At 33.9% G+C, this 23329-nt stretch overlaps 1 protein-coding gene across 1 annotated transcript in view; it reads right to left on the reverse strand.

Annotated features, from left to right (window-relative positions):
* Window positions 1-23329, reverse strand: part of SPAG16 (sperm associated antigen 16) — an 875915-nt gene that overhangs the window by 825251 nt on the left and 27335 nt on the right. Inside the window, exons 5-7 of the mRNA XM_029225940.1 lie at window positions 21896-22033; window positions 10460-10567; window positions 4367-4484 (exon numbers count right to left, since the gene is read on the reverse strand). Coding sequence (XP_029081773.1) covers window positions 4367-4484; window positions 10460-10567; window positions 21896-22033 — 364 coding nt within the window. The remainder of the gene's footprint in view (window positions 1-4366; window positions 4485-10459; window positions 10568-21895; window positions 22034-23329) is intronic.

Consider the following 23329-nt stretch of genomic DNA (forward strand, 5'->3'; position numbering starts at 1 on the left):
ATCTATTATGGGTAAACGCCTGAAACATTTATTTCACAGCATAGTTTCCTGAGACAACAATACTCATTGCACACTTTTAATGATAATTATTCAGGTGTCTACTTTGAGAGTTTTCTCCTCTGTTGAAATTGCTTCACAACAGCCTAATTCATCTTTATGTCCATAAAAGATGAGGTAAGTATTACTTGGGAAGTAAAATATGAAGAGACTGTTGTTATCCTAAAACTCTTAACTCATTTTCCACCCACAAACTTACTCCTTGTTTTATTTAATTTGTTAGTTTGGTGGCATACCATTGACTGATATTTCCTGAAAAACAGACTTAAATTAAAAATTCAAACTTAAAAAGCTATCTCATCCCTTATATGATTATACCAACACAAAATATCATCTATTTAATTATATACAGATACACACATTTTTCTACTATCATTGAGTAGCAACATTTCCTTATTAATGAAAAATAGCAGATAATAATTTGTAATCTATGGATTAGTGCTCATGAAATGCCTGGGTGGGAAAAAAAAGTGAAAATTTTATATCTATTTTTTGGATGCCAAATGGATTATAAAATTTTTTAACGAATTTCTTATTTAGTATAGTGTAAAATTTACATAAAAGCTGCAAATATGGTACAGAGAGTTCCTGTATACCCTGTTTCCCCTGTTAATGCCATGCATTACCATGGTACATCATCAGGCTCAACATCCAAACCAAATTTGGTTGGTGGTCCATCTATAGCTGCCCACAATAGTTCCTTTGTCCTTTGACATACTCCATTATCATATTGGGTATTTCCTTCCTCCCTCCCTTCCTTCCTTCCTTCCTTCTTTCCTTCCTTCCTTCCTTGTTTTCTTTTTTACATTATGAACATTTCCTAATTTCTAGCACAACAAGATGCCCCAAATGCTCACCCGGGCTCATCTTGTATTTTCCTTACCCAGACTACACTCAGCCACTTCTCCAAGGAGCACTAACTACTTCCTCTTATTGGAGAATAGTATTAGAAATTGATATTCGGCACTGGATATACTTGTTGCTACTGCAGTGTCATTACTTCTAGACCCTCTCAGCAGACAGACCTAGAAATACATACATATATATGTATGTATCTTTTAGAATTTATCCTAAATTGAACCCCATGATCCAAAAACAATAAAATGTAATCTATTATACATATATATATATATATTCTAACAAATAAATTATATTTTATCTTTTTTGAAACACGGGGCTCTAATTCAGAAGTTTGGACATTTTCAGTAATTCTGTAAAGTTGAAACTAATTAAATTATAGATGTTTCCATAAGACTTAAATAAATTTAAAAGTTGGGGACTTCCCTGGTGGCCCAGTGGTAAAGAATCCACCTTCCAATGCATGGGACTCAGGTTTGATCCCCGGTTGGGGAACTAAGATCCCACATGCCTCGGGGCAACTAAGCCTGCGTGCCGCAACCAGAGAGTCCACCCACTCTGCAGCCCAGGCGCCACAACCAGAGAGAAGCCCACGTGCCTCATTGAAGAGCCTGTGCGCCACAACGAAAGATGCCGCACGCTGCAAAAAAGATCCTGCGTGTTGCAACAAAGATCCTGCGTGTCGCAACTAAGACCTGACACAGCCAAAAATAAATTAAATAAATAAATAAAATATTTTTTAAGATAAATAAAAGTTACATTGTTTATTATCTATCAAAAGAATTTATAAACACATACTTATTAGATTTTTGTCATCTCACAGTGTACTTTCACTCTTATATACAAACTAAATAGCATTAAAAATTCTAAAAACTAACCCTTCTTCGTGCAAAGTATTTGAGAAGTCTATATGTTAAGAGAAACACAGTAAGCTAAATGGTCATTAAGATAAGGTTTTTAAGGAAATGATAAGGAAATGACAATGAATGAGAGTCAGGACAATGAGGTCCAGATGTTAAGGATCTCACAGAAGGTGTAGCAGAGGCCATGGAATAAGCAAGGTATATTAGGTTCACACTCAAAAGAACCACCCAGAACCATGTACCTAAACACCAGGAATATAACCAAACCAGTCACACTACACTAGAAAGTGAAGGCCGAAAGGATAGCATGTAGACTTCGGGCCAGTGGACACATAAGGGTCTCTTGTACTAGGAGCCATCTGGGAAGAGTGAGAAGAAAAGGATGCTATTCGATGACAGAAAATTAACACTGACAGATATGTTTTAGCTAAACAATCAGTTAATATAACATTCAAACACCCTGTGTTAAACTCAAAGAGACTGTTTTAACCCAGAAAGATCTGGATAGTCTTTAATAGCAGGTTATGTTTTATTTTGCCTTCAGCAGGAGTAGGGGTTCAAAGACAAAGTAAGTTGTAGATAATGAAGATACAGTTCTTTACATATCTGAATGGTAGTGTGTAAAATTCAACCCTTCCTCATAGAGAGAATGATTTTCATTTTTAAACATGTTTTCATTTTAGATACATATCAACCATAAGGCAAGTAATTTTATCTTTGTTTAATGAATGAGAAAAGAGACATATATGTAAAGTTACCTGAATGTTCACATGGCTACTTTGTAGCACAGCTGGGACTGACTCCTGTCACTCCTAATCCTTAGCTCTTGTAACCAAACCAGTGATGAGCAATCTGAAACCCAAAGACTGTATATGGCCTAAATATGTCCTTAATATGGCCTTTGATCTAACCTCATGTTAGAGATAGGGGAACTGATGGCCATTCCAGGAAGATAACTTAGCCCTAATCACACTGATACTGCCTGGAAGATCCAGTCCAGTGATAGATAGATGGCAGATGTAGAAATCAACAACCTGGAGGGGAGTGTAGGCACCTGCCATCATGGATGCCTGGAAGGCCCTGATATCCCTGAATATTGAAACTTAGTCTGAGTGGTCTGTCAGAGACACCAAAGTATACGTGGTCACTTGGGAATGTATGGCCAGGGGACTGATGGATTCATCCTGAGAGAAGAGTAATAGGGAGATGTTCATGAAAACAGGGGGAAAAGGAGAGTAAGATGAGGATCAAAAGTCTAAGTTGTTTTGTGGCAGGAAAAGAAGCAGGAGCAACCTGAATCTAGCTCACCGTGTTCCAGGTTGTAGAACTGTCTCTTTTCGGGAGGCTGTGGGGACAGGTTAGATGAAAAAGAGCAAAGAGATGAAATTCTGAAGGTTTGACAATACAGGACCATAAAAATGTAAACTATTATTAAACTATTTTTATGCAATATTACCATTAATGCAATTCATACATTCAAGAATACACAATTAAATTTCAAGCACAAAGAAACACGGAGGGCTTCCCTGGTGGCGCAGTGGTTGAGAGTCCGCCTGCCGATGCAGGGGACATGGGTTTGTGCCCCGGTCCAGGAAGATCCCACATGCTGCGGAGCAGCTGGGCCCATGAGCCATGGCCGCTGAGCCTGCGTGTCCGGAGCCTGTGCTCCGCAACGGGAGAGGCCACAGCAGTGAGAGGCCCGCGTACCGCAAAAAAAAAAAAAAGTAACAAGGAGACAAGTGATGTTTTCATTGTAGTAGCTGAAGATTATACTCAAGAAAAGACAATATACAGTTGATTAAAGTATGTCTTAATAAAATCATTCACACTTTTTTAACCATCGTGCAAGCTTCTGTAGCTTCTGAAAGTTTGACCAAAAATTAAAATCTCCAGAAAACAATAAAAGAATGTTAAGCATAGTAGCAGTTTTATATTTTCTAATGAAGTGTTACATATTTTTAATGTGGCCAAGAAACATTTTGTTTTATTTTTCTTGAATTCTATACTAGAGATTCCTCACCACTACCCCAGGCCTAGGCCTATACAAAAACCCTGCAAGAAGAATGAAAAAGGGTGTCAACAGCAAAAATGACTGAAAATTGGGTCAGTAACTAGGTGTTTCAAATATTCATTTGGGGGTGAATTGCATGGACTTTCTCTTCATTATCTCATCTAAGTTTCACAACAATATTAAAAGATAGGTCATTGTGGTTATACTTTATGTATGAGAAATCTGAGTTTAAAGTGTTTAGGTAAGGTCCAGGTTTATAGCTGTCAAAGCTGGCATTTAAAACCCAGCTTAAATGTTGTTATGTTTTAATGGCTGAGTTTTTCTCTGTAACTATATTTTAATAATCTCCTAAAAAGTTATATTTTAATTAAATAGTTTTAACTCAATAATAATCTTTGTAGTTTTAAAATGGATATAATACTTTTCCTGGATGTTTCCAAATTAATCTTTTTTACAGCATGACAATTGGGGGAAATCTTTTAAAATTTAACTCAGAAACAAAACCAATATTTCTAATAATGTTATAAAAACTAAATGGTTAAAAATCATTTTCAGGTAGCTTGGATGGTCTCTTTACCTGTCCCACTGCTCTGTCTCTTTCCAAAGAGGTCAGCATTTTCTGCTTCAGTAAAGCGTGGTGCTTCTCATATAATACTCTTATAGTTGGTTCATAAGATGCGTAATGTAACTTCAACCTATGAAAAATAAAGGGCATCTTAAAGGGTAATTGAGTTAAATCAGTGATTCCATATAACACCTAAATCTTTTTTCTATTTTTTTTCATTGGAATAAGAAATGAATTAACCATATAAAGGTCAACACAACAGAGCCAAGAAGTGCAAGAAGTATTATTTGGCATACAACTTCCCTGCAACCTAGATGGAGGTGGGAAAGTCACATTTCTCTTGGGTTAACTAGTTCTCTGTTTACTTTTGTTGTATTCAAGTATGCACCCAGAAGATGCTGCTATCCATTGACAGAAAACAAAATTGCAGTTTCTTTAATTAGAAGCAATTTTCAAAAAGACAAGGGCTACAGACAATAGATGATTAAACAGAAAGGGTGTCATTCACATCAAAATTAAGGATGGTCTTGAAAACAAGTATGAATAACCTCATATTAAGAAAATTAAGTATAAAATATTTTGATATCTCAATTCATCTCAACGTATGATATAAATTTTAAGAATCTGTTTTATTTGAAAATGCTTTCAAAATATTTTTTCATTTTTATGAAGCGTGATTTACATGGAGTGAAATATATAGACCTTAAGTATTACAGTTGAGTTTTCATGCATGCCGAGGTAGTCCACATTGTCATCAAAATATAGAGCATTTCTAACATTTCAGGAGATTCTAGACCTTCATATACTTGGAATCATAGAACATGTTCTCTTCAGAAACTGACTTATTTCACTCAGCATAATTTTTTTTTAGATCCTTCCATGTTGTTGTATATATCAGTAATTCATTCCTTTTTATTGTGAGTACTATTCCTTTGTATGTATATTCTACAATGTGTTTATCCAATATTATGCTGATGAAGAACTGAGTTGTTTTCAGTTTGGGACTATTATGAATAAGGTTTCTATGAAAATTCTTATACAAGTCATATAAGATATTTTTGGTTATGTACCCTCATTTCTCTTAGAAACCATACCTAGGAGTTGAATTGCTGGGTCGTAATTTATACTTCCAACAGCAATATATGAGACTCCTGGTTACTTCACCTCTTTGCCAACATTTGGTGATAATTAGTATATCTAGGGTTTGACAATTTTATTACCAATTTTGCCAGTTTTGTTATATTTTTATACAACCAATATATGATTTTGTTGAATTTTTCTTATGTTTATAACTTTGCTAGTTTATTGGTTTCTGATCTTTTTCTTTCTTTGTATTTAATTATTCTTTTTTGAGCTTCTAAGGTACAAGATTAGTTTAAATTTTTCTTCTTTTCTAATATAAGCTATCAATTTCACTTTATGCACTGCTTTGGCTGAATCCCACAAATTTTAATGTTACATTTTAAATCATTCAGTTCAAAATATTTTCTCATTTCCTTCTTTGATTCATGGGTGATTTAGAAATATGTTACTTAATTTCCAGTTATTTGGAAATTTTCCAGAGCTTTTTGTCATTGATTTTTAATTTAATTTGATTGAGGTCAGAGATACTTTGTACGGATATCAGTTCTTTGAAATTTATAGAGATTTGTTTTATGGCTCAGCATACGACCTATTTTGGTGAGCATTCTATAGGCACTTGGAAAGTCCAAACTATTGACAGAATTCAAGAAATATCAATTATGCACAATTAATTTGTCCTATTCTGTCAACTTGAGAATTTTTTCCTATTTTTCTAATAATTGCTACGAGAGGAATGTTAAAATCTCCAATTATAACTATGGAAATATCTATTTTTCCCTTCTGCTTTATCAGGTTTTGCTTCATATATTTTCAAGTCTTATATTAGAATCATGCATATTATATCTTTCTGATGAACTGACTCTCATCAATATGAAATGACTTCCTTTTCTCTGGTTCTCAGGATGTCCCTGACAATGTTGTTTCTGTAGCGCTCCTCCTCAGGCCCTATGGGCTTGCAGAGGTGGCCCTCCTGCCCTAGAAAGAGCTAACACTTCAGCTGTGCCGCAAGCTGCTGCAGAGGCCTTTCGAAGTTTACCTTTAAGCTTTTTATAGGGCAAGTCTAAAATAGTTCCTTCTCCAAGACTAGAATAGCTCAGCTCCTATGGCAGGGTTTATCAAGGGTCTTAACTGAGTGCTCAGAGTATTCAGTGAGCTTTCTCCATTGTAGCTGGTCAGAACTCCTACATCTGCAATCTCTGGAATCTCCATTTGGCACACAGTTGCCCAGGAGCTGTTCTTTGCAGGCTTCATGCTCTCTTACCATGTACTTCCACAACTTAGTGTCTGGTCAAAGGCTAAAAGGAACCACTACAGATATTTCTCAAGTACCTTTTCATGTACCTCCCTCCTTTTGTGCACCCTGTCCTGCAAATTCTAGCTCTCTCAGCAGCCCTGAACTCCGACCTCTGCCTCGTCAGCTCGTCAAGACTACTGTGGTCTGTTTGGGTCCCACCTTGTCATACTATTTTCTGAAAAGTGACTCCAGACAGAAATCTGGGCTGATCATGCTGCTCACTTTGTGTATTTCCCTCCTCTTAGACATCCCAGTTCTACTCTACAAAACAACACCAAAAATTCTGTCCAGTTTTGTAGTTCATTACAGTGGACAGCTAGTCCAGTACCAGCTGGAGAGCTAGCTTTATACCAGTTATTCTTATATGACTCAAAGCAGAAGTCTCCCAAAATAATTTTACATTTGTTTTTATTAAAAAATTAAAACAGTAGTCCTCATTTTATATTTTCATGAATATATTTATGAAAGCCATTGATTTATAAATCATATTTCTCAACATAATTTTGATTATACTTCATTGATGACAGTAATAAAACCTAAGCATTAAAGTTATGATATATATTTATATTATATTATATATAATAATATGTATTTTATATATGTTATACTTAGTGTGTATTAATTCAGTCACACTCAGCAAAGCAAGAGAGAGTAATAAAAGATATAAGTAGTATATATAATTTCATCCCCTATTCTACTTAATGTACTTAGCATATATACATTTTGCTATATACTATACACTTCTAGGGACATTTATACATTTGTAAACACATATTCAGGTACAGAGTTATATACACAAAACATTGTGTGCTGAGTTTGTGGGCAATTGAAGTAAAAACATTATTGATGATTTTGGCATCTACTCATTCATGAGACATGACTGGATTATCCTCTGTGCAAAGAATTAGCAACACATAAATACCAATAAGATATAACAAGGAAACAACATTCACAGAAATCTTCTGTTTAATCAGACTGAAAGAGTGTGACTGTTTCATAAATTCCATAAGAACCTCATAATGCATCCACTTATAAGTTCTAAATGTTGGTATTAAAAATTCTGAAAATAAGTACATTCATAATAAGTCACTCATGTTAAACAGGAAATTCTGAAAAATTGACAGGTAAAAGCAACAAATTACAACTTAGTTGAACAATTTAGAGAAAACATTAAGGTTAACTTTTTGTGGTTTATGATAAAAAGACACATCACTGAAATATTTGGGTAAAATATGACACAGAGCACTCAGACCGTAACTTATCCTGGAATCAAAAACCCTCTTCTCTATAGCTGATTTATTATGCAACGGCGCAATTACAAGATAAGGTGTTCACTGCTGACTGATTAACTTCACTGGTGATTGATTAGCTTCATGACTAGTTTTTTGGGGACTCTCAGTTCATCAATGAAATTTTGTTTTAGGTCCTTAGAAAAAATATATTAGTGATTTATCCAGATGGTTCAATGGAGACATTATTCTTACTGATTAAATATGGAAATAAAGGCTATCTGAATATACACTAAGTGTAGTTATATTCCAATGTAATGTGGATTTCTTCACTGGGGCCCCTAAGGATTACAAAAAGTATAATCTGAAAATGCTGAATTTTTACATGAAATAAATTATAATAGTATTCTCTTTAAACATTCTAGGAAATTTAACAAGTATGATATATTTTACACATAGGCTAGAAGTCTCAAAAAAATAACTTAAAACAAAAACTCAAACAACAATTTACCATGAATACAACATCAGCAACAGTGAACAATCATATTTCAGCTGCCACAGCTGGATACCAAGGTGCTCTGAGACTGTCATCAACCCAAGTAACTGAAGTACTGAAGCCTGCCTGTATCAGCACAGAGGGTGAGAATGGACTCAAACCTGAGATCTTTCCCATGAAGAATGTACTGGGATTCAAACTCACGTATGTGTATGTGTATGTATGCACACACACACACACACACACACACACACACACAAAACTACTAAAATACCTTTGGGCTTTTCCTCTGGGCAAATGGGTACCTCACCCTGATGAAGGCACAGCAATTAGTTATCTTTGTACAAGAAAAAGCTTCGCTACCTTTATAGACTTCTACATGACTTCAGAAGAGTCAGAGGCCTCTTTATTGTCCTGAGAGTAAAATAATTCCCAAATATAAAAGATATAAAATTAATTCCCAAATATTAAAATATAAAAATTTTTAAAACAAAATACAATATACAGTTCTAAAAAGAGACCTGTATAAAAATGCAAAAGGGAAATCTATGTGAAATAGTATATATTTAGCACATACTTTCAATGTTAGGGTATGTGCAAAGTACTTACTATCTATTATGTTCCAGACACTATATTAGGTACTTTTATTATGACAGTTTTTACAGATAAGAAACAGAATTACAATGAACACACAAAGGTAAGTAGTGGAGCCAGGCTTCCAATGTTTATGTGACTCCAAAATCCAAGCTCTTTCCATTACATTGTACTACTTCTCAATTAATGTTATTGTTAAGAGGAAAACAAATCATTTCAAAGACTTTTTCTGAATTTTTCTGGACTTGGAACAATCTTATGAATCAAAAAAATAATTTAGACCAAAATATGAAACCAAAAGCATTGATTAAAGTCAATGAATAAACGCTCTCAAGGCCTTTTTTTCAAGTTAATGCAATCTCTTTCATTAAACTGGTTTTGATTTCTATAGAGATTCAATTAAGAAAAATCAGAAAAACGCTAATTTCTAATATATTGCTAAGTTAAAAGGTACATTGATTCTTTCGAGACAGCCTATAATTAAGAAATCATAATAGTCATAATGACCATAATCACTACTAAAGACAGCAATTATCCTGACCACCCCTAAGCTATGTTGTTCAATACAGTAGCCACTAGCCAAATGTGGCTATTTAAATTTAAACTTAAATTAATTAAAATTAAATAAAATCAGCAATTTAATTCATCAGTTGTACTAGCCACACTGAAAGTGCTTAGTAGAGGATGTGACGAATGGCTATCATATGGGGGAGTGCAGATATAAAATATTTATAACATTACAGAAAGTTCTATTGGGCAGCACTGCCCTAGAACAGGCAAAGGAGAATTTTAGTTAGAGATTATAAATTCTTTTCTTATTTGGCGGGTGGGGGGGGCGGTCAGGGAGACGAGGAGGGCAGAGGGAAGTGAATCTGAGTATCATTAGAGTAATTTCTAAAAGTCTTAGGATAAATGCAAGGTTATGCAGTATGTGGCCCCTTCCACCTTGCCCTTGTCAAGCTGCTTCTGCACTTTGCTCTCCATTCTTACAACTTGGCGAACACGTCATGTTCCTCCAGTGACTTGGTGCCTTTGCACAGGACGCTGACCCCACTCCCTCACCCTGTTAACTCATACTTTAGAATTCATTTTCTTTAGAAATAGGTCCCTGAACCATCTCACTCTCCAATCTGGTTGGGGTGACCACCTCTTGGCTTGCATAAAAACAATGCAGTATATTTCACTATATTTCTGTTTAACTCCTCCCCCATTACACATCTTAATACTCTGGGAACCTTGACAGCAAGGACCTAAACTTGCTCATCTTTGTATCAAACACATGGCACACAGTAGATGCTCAATAAATGCTGAATGAATAACTTTACCTGGAACCTTCTTCCATGGCCAAATGGCTTAACACAAATTAAATAGTTCTTTGATAAATATGCCAACAAATACTAGCAGCTTACCCTTTGAGGTCATTAATTAATTTGTCTTTCTCCTGGACTGTTCTCTTGTGGTGCATTCGATGAAAATCACGTTCTTTCTGAGTTTTCAGCAGATCTTCTCTAGCCTTGCTGAAAAATAAAAATAATAACAACTTTAAAAATCACTGCTAATTCTTTTCTGAAAAAATTATTTACTTATCAGTTCAAATCCAGTACTAAGCAATTCAAAAGATTATTGAAAAGCAAAGATTCCACTATAATTCTCATTGAAATATCCCAACCAATATAACATATATGGGGGTGGGGAATGAACAGGCTAAAACCTGTAGTTCCAAAACTATCATTTATTCACGTTTCATTTAAATAAAGGAAAATTAAAGGTATGCTGCCACAATAACACATAATCCATCTATTTTCAAAGACAATTTGCTTATAAAATTGAAATACATATAAAATAGGATAATTCAAAATAATTACAAATAAAGGAAAAAACTTTACAAAATTTAATTCTGAACTTGCTTGAATATATGGTTAAGTGGGCTACTTAGTTCTGATAATTGTAAAAAAGAAAGCGTATAAATTCTAGAAAACCAAGATTTCATTCTGGTAAGGCACGTGAAAAATATATACCACCTACAGATCATATTACTAAAATAATTGGTAACTTAATGAGAAAAGTCTTCAATATCAGTGTTGTGATACAGAAGCATTCAACTGGATATACCTTCTGTAGATCCCTGGCATAAAGCAAGCGAGAGTATTCTTTCTCAGCCCAAGTCGTATGTGAAAAAATTAATGGGAATGTTTCCCCCACCTCTACAATGTAAGTTAGTTTCAATGTAATAATGTAAAATATAATTTATAATGTAAAAGTGGTTATCTAACAGTCTTAGTTAACTGACAAAGTGCTACGGCACTGAGATTATAACATTCTGAAAAATGGATGGACTAAATTTGAGTACTGACAGCTCTCAAAAAGATCAAAATGGAATAAATCTGCCTCTCATATTTCAAAATTCAGATTATATGAAATAAATGCATGCAATATATTTCTGCTTTAGGAGCTATGTCAGAGCAATCATTGAGGAATGGTGGCTGGGATACTGCCAGAGCACTGGTACGAATTTAGGTTTTCAGACTTCTGATGGCACATATTATGATCAGCGAGACTTCTTGCTGAAAGATCAAGCCACACATGGCATATGGTGAAAGTGTCTTTTCCATTCTTCCAAGTTTCTTTCTTTCTCCCCTACCATCTCCCACTTATTTTGGATGACCTGTACTGTTCTTCATTCTACTGTCAATGTTGTAGTTTTGACCACATGTAAATAAACATTGTGTCACAGTACTTCATGGTCTAACCATCTAACCCTCAACTTCCTTTCCAGGCCAACAATCTTGAAAGCACAAGAAAATGTTGATTAAAATATTGAGACTTGAAAAATCATCTGTGGAATATTCCAACTATTAGATAAACAAACAGTTTATTCTTTCCAGGTTTTAACTCTGTGTGTATGTGTGAGAGAAGATGGACCAAAAAAAAGAGAGAACCCCTCTGCCACCAAAATGTGCCTAATGAGTAGAGAAGTGAATATAAGGAGGAGTGAGTTTAAGTAGAATGACTAGAAAAGATAAATGGCTGAGTTGGCATTTTGTTGTGAAAACACAAGAACATCACTTGAATTCACATTCACTTATAAGAAAAGTATGTAAAATGTCTTATATACTATCATGCACATAGAAAATATTCAATAAATGCTACTGTGATCATCACCATGTTACTATTTAGTATAGTAGAACAGATATACTCAATTCCTCAAACAGCTACATTTATCTACCTAAAATAGGGGGCATGCCAGTAGGTGAATATCCTCTAAGGGATCAAAAATATCGGAATACATGATTATTAGTAACACTGATCTTTTTGTATATCTTTATAAAAGAATTTAAACTTTATGAACATCGATTTTGAGTCTACTAAAACTCCATTTTGAGTCTACAACAACTTGATGAATTACTTCATGGGCTTATATTTTATTTATCTTATCTGAAATGTAAACTCATAATAGGTTAAAAAAAAACTTAGAAAAATAATATTGCAGAGTTTCTTAAGCAGAACCACAAATGTGCAGCACTGCATCAACTCCCTTTTTAAATATACACTTAAAGTCCTATTTGTACTCATCCCAGGAAAGAAAGCATAGGAATTGACTGAAGTATTGGACTTTATAAAGTTTTTCTGACCATTAAATTGGTTTTCAGAGACTTGCTTTCTGTTTGGACAAATGAAGTCTACTCAGTGAAACAATTTAATTTCATTTCATGGTGATGCTTCTCCTATTATGACCTCCTGCTGCCCATTTGCTTAATAAAAGGAAAATAAAAGTTGTACTAAAAAATAAAGTTTGAAATATTCATATAAGCTATTAATATTTAAACTATATAGTATTTTCTCATTATATTAGTAGAGCATCATTGTGTTTAAGAAAAACTTTTATTAAGACAGACACCAAATATATAAATTCTATTTCAAGTACAATGAAGCAAGTTATTCAGTGAAACATTCTATTTAGGTTCGTATATCATAAAGAACACACTACTTAAATGCTTTTCCTTAATGAGACGGCAGAGTGACTAACTTCCCCATTTCAGGAAAGCAGCATATCAAAATATATAATTAAATTACAAAATATCAAGATACTCATATTTTTTCATACTATAAAAGCACTGTCCCCAAAACTCCATGTTTAACATATTAACGTAATTTAATAATGTACCCTAAAAAATTATTTTTAACTGAATGCTCCAAGTAAAATAATTTTTATTAACTGAATAGTTTTTACTAAGCTTTTAATAATAGATTTATTGAGTTATTCTGTTATCATAATTTGGCAAAAGGTATCATATAAACATTTTCTTGTTTACATGCACCAATCAAAGTAGGCCATCTTTGTCATGTATTTTTTCGTGTGCAAACTTGAATCAAAGTAATTTCTGATAACAGTACTGTATAATTACCAACTATTTCATTCTCTTCAATTGGTTATAAATAAATTTGTTTAACCCACTACAATTATTATTGGAATAATTGTCAGATAGCCAAAATACTACTCAGCTAGATTAGATGCAAACTTTCATTATATTCTTAACCAAAAAAGAAAGGGGTATACCCATGTCTGGAAAAAAATACCTTCTTAATTTAACAAGCAATTACCTAAATACTAAAGCATGAAATTTTATGGGCCTCATTATTATCTTTATCCACAGTGTGTGTTTCTGAAAGTCATTAAATTAAATGGGTCTTTGGAAATGCTGGGTACTCTTTGACCTTTCATAGAAGTGAATTTTGTAAGTGAAATTAGGGCCTATTAGTAAAGCACCTAATTTTTTCTCAGTATTAACAGCCGTTTAATTTTCATTATGCCTATATTTTCCGGCAGAAGATAAAACCAAGTATTTCATTATTTTTAAGATGGTACACTTTAATCTTCTATTTAGTAATCCCAGTCAGTATTATTTCCTGCCTAATCTTCAGGACTCTCAATAAAACTTTTCTGGTCTGCATTACATTTCCTTACTATAAAAGCTCAGCAAAGGAAGACAGTGCTCTAAATGGGGCAAGATGTAGCTTCAGAGAAAACTATTTAAATTCCCATCATAAAAGGAAAACGATGCCTACTCCTAAGGAATACTATAAAAGAGGCAAAAATCTTCAATGACCTACTCTAAAAATTATTAAAAGCCTAAAGAGCCAAAATGGTTTTTTTCTTAATTTTTATTGGAGTATAGTTGCTTTATAATATTGTTAGTTTCTTGCAGTACAGCAAAGTGAATCAGTCATATGTATACATATATCCACTCTTTTTTCCATTTCCTTCCAATTTAGGTCATCACAGAGCATTGAGTTCCCTGTGCTATACAGTAGGTCCTCATTAGTTATCTGTTTTATACATAGTAGTGTATATATGTCAATCCCAATCTCCCAATTCATTCCAACCCCCTCTTCCTCCCTTGGTAAACATAAATTTGTTCTATACATCTGTGACTCTATTTCTGCTTTGCAATAAGTTCATCTCTACCATTTTTCAAGATTCCACATATAAGCAATATTATAAGATATTTGTTTTTCTCTTTCTGACTTACTTCACTCTGTATGACAGTTGCTAGGTCCGTCCATGTCTCTGCAAATGAGACTATTTCACTCCTTTTTACGGCTGAGTAATATTCCATTGTATATATGTACTACATCTTCTTTACCCATTCCCCTGTCAATGGACATTTAGGTTGCTTCCATGTCCCGGCTATTGTAAATAGTGCCACAATGAACATCGGGGTGCATGCATCCTTTCAAATTACAGTTTTCTCCTGATATATGCCTAGCAGTGGGATTGCTGGGTCATATGGTAGCTCTATTTTTAGTTTTTTAAGGAACCTCCATACTCTTCTCATAGTGGCTGTACCAATTTACATTCCCACCAACAGTGTAGGAGTATTCCCTTTTCTCCACACCCTCTCCAGCATTTATTGTTTCTAGATTTTTTGATGATGGCTATTCTGACTGGTGTGGGGCGATACCTCATTGTAGTTTTGATTTGCATTTCTCTAATAATTAGTAATGTTGAGCATTTTTTCATGTGTTCATTGGCCATCTGTATGTGTTCTTTGGAGAAGTGTCTATTTAGGTCTTCTGCCCATTTTTTCATTGGGTTGTTTGTTTTTTTTTATATTGAGCTTCACGAGCTGCTTGTATATTTTGGAGATTAACCCCTGGTCAGTTGCTTTGTTTGCAAATATTTTCACCCATTCTGAGGTTGTCTTTTCAATTTGTTTACGGTTTCCTTTGCTGGAAAAAGCTAAAGTTTCATTAGGTCCCACTTGTTTATTTTTGTTTTTATTTTCATTACTCTAGGAGGTGGGTCAAAAAAGATCTTGCTGTGATTTATGTCAAAGAGTGTTCTGCCCATACTTTCCTCTAAGAGTTTTATAGTATCCGGCCTTACATTTAGGTCTTTAATCCATTTTGAGTTTATTTTTGTTTATGGTGTTAGGGAGTGTTCTAATTTCATTCTTTTACAGGTAGTTGTCCAATTTTCCCAGCAGCACTTATGGAAGAGACTGTCTTTTCTCCATTGTATATTCTTGCCTCCTTAGTCATAGATTAGGTGGCCATACATGCATGGGTTTATCTCTGAACTTTCTATTCTGTTCCATTGATCTATAATTCTGTTTCTGTGCCAGTACTATACTGTTTTGATTACTGTAGATTTGTAGTATAGTCTGAAGTCCGAGAGCCTGATTCCCCCAGCTCCATTTTTCTTTCTCAAGATTGCTTTCACTCTCTGGGGTCTTTTGGTCAAAGTGTAAAAAATTTTGTTCTAATTCTGTGAAAATTACCCTTGGTAATTTGATAGGGATTGCACTGAATCTTTAGATTGCTTTGGGTAGTACAGTCATTTTCACAATATTGATTCTTCCAATCCAAGAATATGTTATATTTCTCCAACTGTTTGTGGTATCTTTGATTTCTTTCACCAGTATTGTATAGTTTTCTGAGTAGAGGTCTTTTGCTTCCTTAGGTAAGTTTATTCCTTAGAATTTTATTCTTTTGATGTGATGGTAAATGGGATTGTTTCCTTAATCTCTCTTTCTGATCTTTCATTGTTAGTGTATATAAATGCAACAGATTTCTGTGTGTTAAAAAAAAATGTACACACTGCTATATTTAAAATGGATAACCAACAAGGACCTACTGCATAACATAGGGAACCCTGCTCAATATTATGTAACAACCTAAATGGGAAAAGAATTTGGAAAAGAATAGATACATGTATATGTATAACTGAATTACTTTGCTGTAAGCCTGAAACTGTCAACATTGTTAATCAACTATACTCCAATATAAAATAAAAAGTATTTTAAAAAACCTATTTCTGTGTATTAATTTTGTATCCTGCAACTTTACCAAATTCTTTGATGAGCATTAGTAGTTTTCTGGTAGCATCTTTAGGATTTTCTATGTATAGTATCATGTCATCTGCAAACAGTAACAGTTTACTTCTTTTTTTCCAATTTGGATTCCTTTTATTTCTTTTTCTTCTCCAACAGCCATGGCTAGGACTTCCAAAACTATGTTGAATAATACTGGTGAGAGTGGGCATCCTTGTCTTCTTCCTGATCTTAGAGGAAATGCTTTCAGCTTTTCATCATTGAGTATGATGTTAGCTGTAGGTTTGTCATATATGGCCTTTATTATGCTGAAGTAGGTTCCATCTAAGCCCACTTTCTGGAGAGTTTTTATCATAAATGGGTGTTGAACTTTGTCAAAAGCTTTTTAAAGAGCCAAAGTGTTAATAGCACACATTCACATAAGTCCCTCCTATTTGCCAGGCACAGCTACAGGTCCTGGGGATATACTGAGCACAAGACAAGTCCCTATTATATGGAGTTCACAATGTAACAAAAATGTATACATTAGATAATTAGATGTAAAGGGCACAAATTTCGAGCTCCTTCATCTAATAACCTTATTAGGTTATCTTTAAAGATAACCTAATAACTGGAAAGAGTAACCATACAAATAGAAGACTAAAACTTATAAATATATCAATCCTTCCCCCCAAAAAAAGTATGTATGTATAAATATATGTGTACACACACACACATTCTTCCCAAATTGTTATAGATTCAACTCAATCTTAATTCTAATCCCACCCTTGTCTTTCTATAGAAATTGACAAAGTGATTCTTAAATTTGTATGAAAACGCAAAGGATCTAGGATAGTCAAACTGTCCTTAAAAAAGAAAAACAAAGCTGGAAGACTAACTCTATCTGACTTTAAGGACTTAATTAAACTTACAGTAATCAAGAGTGTGGTATTAGTATAAGGATAACAAATAGGTTAATGGAACAGTATAGAGTATAGAAATAGACCCACAATTACAGGGTCAATTGATTTTCAACAAAAATGCCAAAGAAATTCAATGAAGGATGAAAAATCTTTTTAAGAATGGTGCTGGAACAACTGACTACTCCTATAGGAAAGAAAATTAACCTCTAGCTCATACCTCACACAGTATACAAAAATTAAAGCTAGATCACAGGCTGAAATACAAATTCTAAATCTGTAAAGGTTTTAGAAGAAAACAATATTTCTGTGACCTGGGAGTAGGCAATGGTATCTTAGCCAAAATATCAAAAGCAATATTATAAAAAAGATAAATTAGACTTCCTCAAAATTTAAAACTTCCGCTCACCCAAAGACACCATTAAGAAATTGAAGAATCAAGCCATAAACTGGAAGAAAATATTCACAATATTCTGACAAAGGATTTGTAACCAGAATACATAAAGAACTCTTACAACTCAAAAATAAGACAACTAATTCAACCAAAAACAGGCAAAAGATTTACACAGAAAGCAGGATCAATGAATGGCCAATAAGCACACACACACACACGCAAAATGTTCACAATATCATTAGTTATCAGGAAAATGTATATCAAAACTACAAGAAGCTGCTACCATACAACCACTAAAATGGCTGAAATTTAAAAGACTAACAAAACTCAATGTTGGTGACAATATGGAGCAATTGGAACTCTCATATATTGCTCTTGAGAATGTGAAATGACTCAACTTGAATGTCAGGAAATGGACTAGCAGTTTCTTATACATCTACCCTTCATAAATTCCATTCCTAAGTTTTTATCCAAAAGAAAGAAAGCACATCCTCACAAAAAGACTTGTACACAAATGTTCATAGCAGTATCATTCATAATAACCACAGTTGGAAACAACTCAATAGAAACAGGGTAAACAAATTGTGGTGTACACTACACAATAGAGTACTACTTAGCAATAAAAGGGAACAAATTATTGATAAATGCAAAAATCACATATAAATTTTACAGACTTTAGCTGAGTGGAAGATGTCAAACACAAAGAAATGAATATTCTGTGATTCCAGTTATGAAGTTCTCAAACTGGCAAAGCTAATCTAAGGTGGAAAATAAAATCAGAACAGTGATTGCCAGGGGAGGGAATGACTGAGAAGGGACACAAAAGAAATTCCTGGATAGATAGAAATGTTCTATAGTAACATGAGTATGGAGGTTACAAGACTTCATCTGTTTGTCAAAATTATGTAGCTAAGACTTGTACATTTCAATTTATGTAAATTATAACACAAAAAAGAACTGTAAAAAATAATATAATAAACAGGATGTGGGGTAGGGTGTGGGTGGAGATAGAAATAAGAATGGCAGAAAGTTCATAAGTGTTGAAACTGTCTGACAGGCCCAAGAAGTTCATTATTTTATTTTGTTTACTTTCTATATGCTTGGTATTTGTTTAGAATTAAAAAGTTAAGAAGTTAAATATTTTTGGTTAAAATAACAATTGGTCTACATTTCAATATAAAAGTACAGTTATATTCTAATCTTCCAAGAAAGAATGTCAAACTCCTACTTATATCATTCCTCTCCAGTATCTAGTATGTATTGGGTTGGTCAAAAACTTCACTCAGGTTTTGCCTTAAGATGTTCTGAACGAACTTCTTGGCCAATCCAATAATATATTTAATGTAACTATAAATCTTTTTAATAATGCTGTTTTTCCCTTAAAAACATCCATAAAGAAATTTTCCAAGCAGTTTTTTCCCAAACCTTTTTTTATCAAGATTTAATTGACATGTAACATTATATCAGTTTCAGGTGTACAACATACTGATTGGATGTATGTTTGTATATATTGCAAAATAATCACAATAAGTCTGGTTAACACCCATCACGAAACATACAGATACACCATACACCAAATTTTATATTTTAGAAGATAATCTACATTTGCAGCAAATATAGGGAAAGCCCCCGTTCTAAAATTGGCATTGCTTACAGCAGAGAAAAAGACAATTTCTTTTTTAATTATAGCAATTCAGATATTTTATAGTGAAATATTTTCCCTTTTCATCTCTTCCTTCATGCTTCATCATTGCTGAATTTCAAAAATAATGATATGATAATATTTTTTAAATCTAGGGATGACAGCCTTTAGAGATATTGATAATAATAGCTGACATTTTCACAGCACTTTGTGATTTACACAGCCCTTTAATATAGATTGTCTTATTTAGTTATCACATCACTCCCTAGGAGTTAATAATATTATGCATAATTATTCCCAGTATAACAATAAGGAAACTGAGTTAATAAGTAGCAGAATATTGGAAGCTAGGTATTTGAACTTTAAGTTCAGTACTCTTTCCATGGCAAATCTTCCCTAGATAAATAATAAGCTTACAGCTATATGATTTCACTGATTTTTCTAGATTCATCACTAAATGCTACCAGCTTAATCAAGATAATATATAACACACCTGTAACCTGACTCTTTTTATGTATTAAATATTAATTATTATTAGAAAAGTATTTGACATCTACATTTATCTTGCTTTAAGAAACAGCCTTAATCCTAAAAAAGAAAACTTTAATGTAAATTCCTTAAAGGGAATCCCATGTTTATCACTAATTCCTACTGGGAAAATATCCTCACAAGTCAAATTGAAAAACCTGTGTGATGAAACTTACAATTTGGGGCAAACTTGTAGCATGACAGAGGTAGTTTTGGGAATTCTTTACAAAATTTCAGTCTCCATTTTCTGGGAATGTATCCAACAAAATTAGGCCACAGGGACATCCTTCATCAAAAGGGGCTGTGAAGCACAATTTGCTTAATATTCATTCAATGATATAAATATTAGGCATTTACTAAGGGTCAAGCAGCTTTCCTTCAAATTTTCCATGTCAGGTAGACTAAACTAAATAAATATTTTCCTTTTCTAATTTGTATAAGTTTAATTATATCAAGTAAGATAGATTTGAGAGATACCATAAGCCCACTGAAACTAAAACTATATTTTAGTAAATACAGTAAATTTTAAAAACGTTTAGTAATCTGATATTTTAGTAAACATGAACAAGAGACAGATTTCATTTGAGTGATATCTGTTTGAATCATGGTTTCTTTCAACATTAAGTCAATAATTTGCATGGGCAACAGTTTATATGGTTTTGATTATAGTTATTAAATAAAATATTCAATAAACAACCAGTAACAAAAATGATCATTTCATAGCACTGGGGCAAAACTCATTGCAGAAAGAGGCTCTACCTATTCAAAAGAAATTAGCAAACTCAAGCAATAATTCAAAGGAGATCAGGAACTGAAACAGTATGCCAGGCAGCACTCTGAAAAATTTGCTGTGTCAAATTCCCAGTGCATCCATTAGGTGTGAGTGTCAGGGCCAAGAGTGCAAACCACTTCTGAGAAATGGAACTGAGGATAGAGAGGATGCTGGTTCTAGTACTATCATTCTGTGGATCATCATACACTTCCATCTAAAATGTAAAATCCCAAATAGTACATCCATAGATAATATGAAAGTTGTATAACTTGCAAAATACATTTCTGTAAGTGCACATAATAACTGAATAAACAACCGTACAAATTATCATTTAGTTACCACCACCTTTCAAAAGCAGAAGCTTATTTTAAATGTTTCCTTCACCTGGCAATACAGTCTCGTTTCTTTACATTAAAGTATTTTACAAAGATCTTAGAAATATTATGTTCCTTTATGGTAGCTCTGTTTATCTAATTTTTGTTTTAATATGATCCTTTAACAGAGAAATCCCCTCTTCAGATGTTTAATAAAAATTAATGAACAAAGCATAAACTGTCTACTCCATATCTAAGCATTAATTTTTCACCTAACATTGTCTTAGATGAGTATGTTCACCCCAAGTCAACACATTCACATATTTGTCTTTGCCAGAATAACACTGCACAACACATTCACATATTTGTCTTTGCCAGAATAACACTGCACATTTATGTAAGTTTGTCTGCCAAAACTTGCATGTCTTTCATTAATTTAGAAAGAAAGAAACATGCAGAGATATTTGGTTTCTGTTACGTTTCTCTTCTGTGCATAAATTCATGCTATGAAATTACAAAATAACAGCTCTCTTTGGGCAACTTTCAAATACTGAAATTGCTCTACTAAGAATACACTAGCTCCTTCCTTCCTCTAGCTTTCTATAATTTTATTATTATCTCAGAAATTAGCTTACCCTCATAGGGGAAGATTTCCACAAGCAATGATAAGACTATCAAAATACATAAGGAAGCGAATGTTACATAACAAATTAACAACCTCCTGCACAACCCCCTGCATTCCACTCTTGTTGGTGAATTACAGTTGTGAGTGTTCTGCTCATCTGTTCAATTAACTTGCTGCTGAAGCCTTTCATATTCTTTCCAACTAGAATTGACATATAATTCATTTCTCCAGAGTTAAAGCTCTGTTGCATTAACCACCATCCACCTATTAGCTAATTCAATGCCTTACTTTTATTTAGTCCAAAATTTTTTTAAAAAGTCATTAAAAAATAACATACTCAGCTGCTTGTTTATAGTGCTTCAATTCTTTCTTCAAAATTTTGTTCTCATTTTCTAAAAGCATATTCTGGGTGTAGACATCTGGAACATGCCCGCCACCTCTAAGTTCAGTTACTCCCTTCTGTATTAACTCATACCTAGGATAAAATCAAACAAAAGACTTTATATTGTTTCTTCCTACTACATTGGCTTAATTTATGTACATTTCAAAAAGTTAAATCACTTTTTAAAAATTTATTTATTTATTTATTTTTGGCTGCATCGGGTCTTCGTTGCTGCACATGGGCTTTCTCTAGTTGTGACAAGCGGGGGCTACTCTTCATTGCGGTGCGCAGGCTTCTCATTGTGGTGGCTTCTCTTGCTGCTCTTGTTGCGGAACACAGGCTTTAGGCACGTGGGCTTCAGCAGTTGCGGTGCTTGGGCTTAGCTGCTCCACGGCATGTGGGATCTTCCTGGACCAGGGCTCGAACCCATGTCTCCTGCATTGGCAGGCAGACTCTTAACTACTGCGTCACCAGGGAAGCCCAAAAAGTTAAGTCTTAGGGAATGTTTATAGTGATGAGTTGCAATATAACTTTTTAAATTTAAAATGTCAATATTCATAAGATATTTTTAAAATAAAATATTAATGAATTGCTAAGTACTAATATCATCATGGTGCATAAAATATAACTGAACATCTCCTATGCTCCAGGCACTAGTCCAGACACTGGTGAAATTAACAAAAATGTCCAAGTCCCTACCTATCTAATGGAGTTTCCATTCTAATGTGGATGGTGATCTATTCTATGAAGTAAAATAAAGCAAGATAAGAGAAACAGAGAGACTGAAGTAGAGAATGATGGGGGGTGTTTGTGAGATTTTTTATAAGGTGGCCAGAGAAAGTATAACTGACAAGTGATATTTCAGCAGGGAACTGAAGGGAATGAGAGACTAAGCCATGTGGATATGTGGGAGAGGAGCATTCTTGGCTGATAGAAAAGTAAATGTAAAGGCCCTGAGACAAGGAGGCATTTGACAAATACAATACAAAGCAAAAAGCCAGTACATCTGTAGTATTTGGAAACGGAGCCAACTAAGTGAGTAGGAAAGAGAATGGTGAAAGATAAGTCAGGAAGACAGCAGGGAGCCAGAAGGAGGCATGTGATTTTACTCTGAATCAGAGCCATCAGAATGCTTTAAGAGACAAGTGACATTGATCAGATTTATGTTTTAAAAGGATTAGTCTGGCATCTGTTTGAAGAAACTGACTCTAGAGAAGCAAGAGTAGAACCAGAGAGTCTAGTTAGGAGGCTGCTGCAATAGTTCAGGAGAGAAACATTGGTGGCTTAGACAAAGTTGGTAACAGTAAGGATTGTGAGGAATGGGTATCTTCTGGACATGCTGTAAAGATGGAGCCGACAGGATTCTCCTACAGATCAGATGTCAGGTGT

This window comes from Monodon monoceros, unplaced genomic scaffold (assembly GCF_005190385.1).
Source record: "Monodon monoceros isolate NGI ecotype Baffin Bay Population unplaced genomic scaffold, NGI_Narwhal_1 Super_Scaffold_16, whole genome shotgun sequence".
Lineage (NCBI taxonomy): Eukaryota > Metazoa > Chordata > Mammalia > Artiodactyla > Monodontidae > Monodon > Monodon monoceros.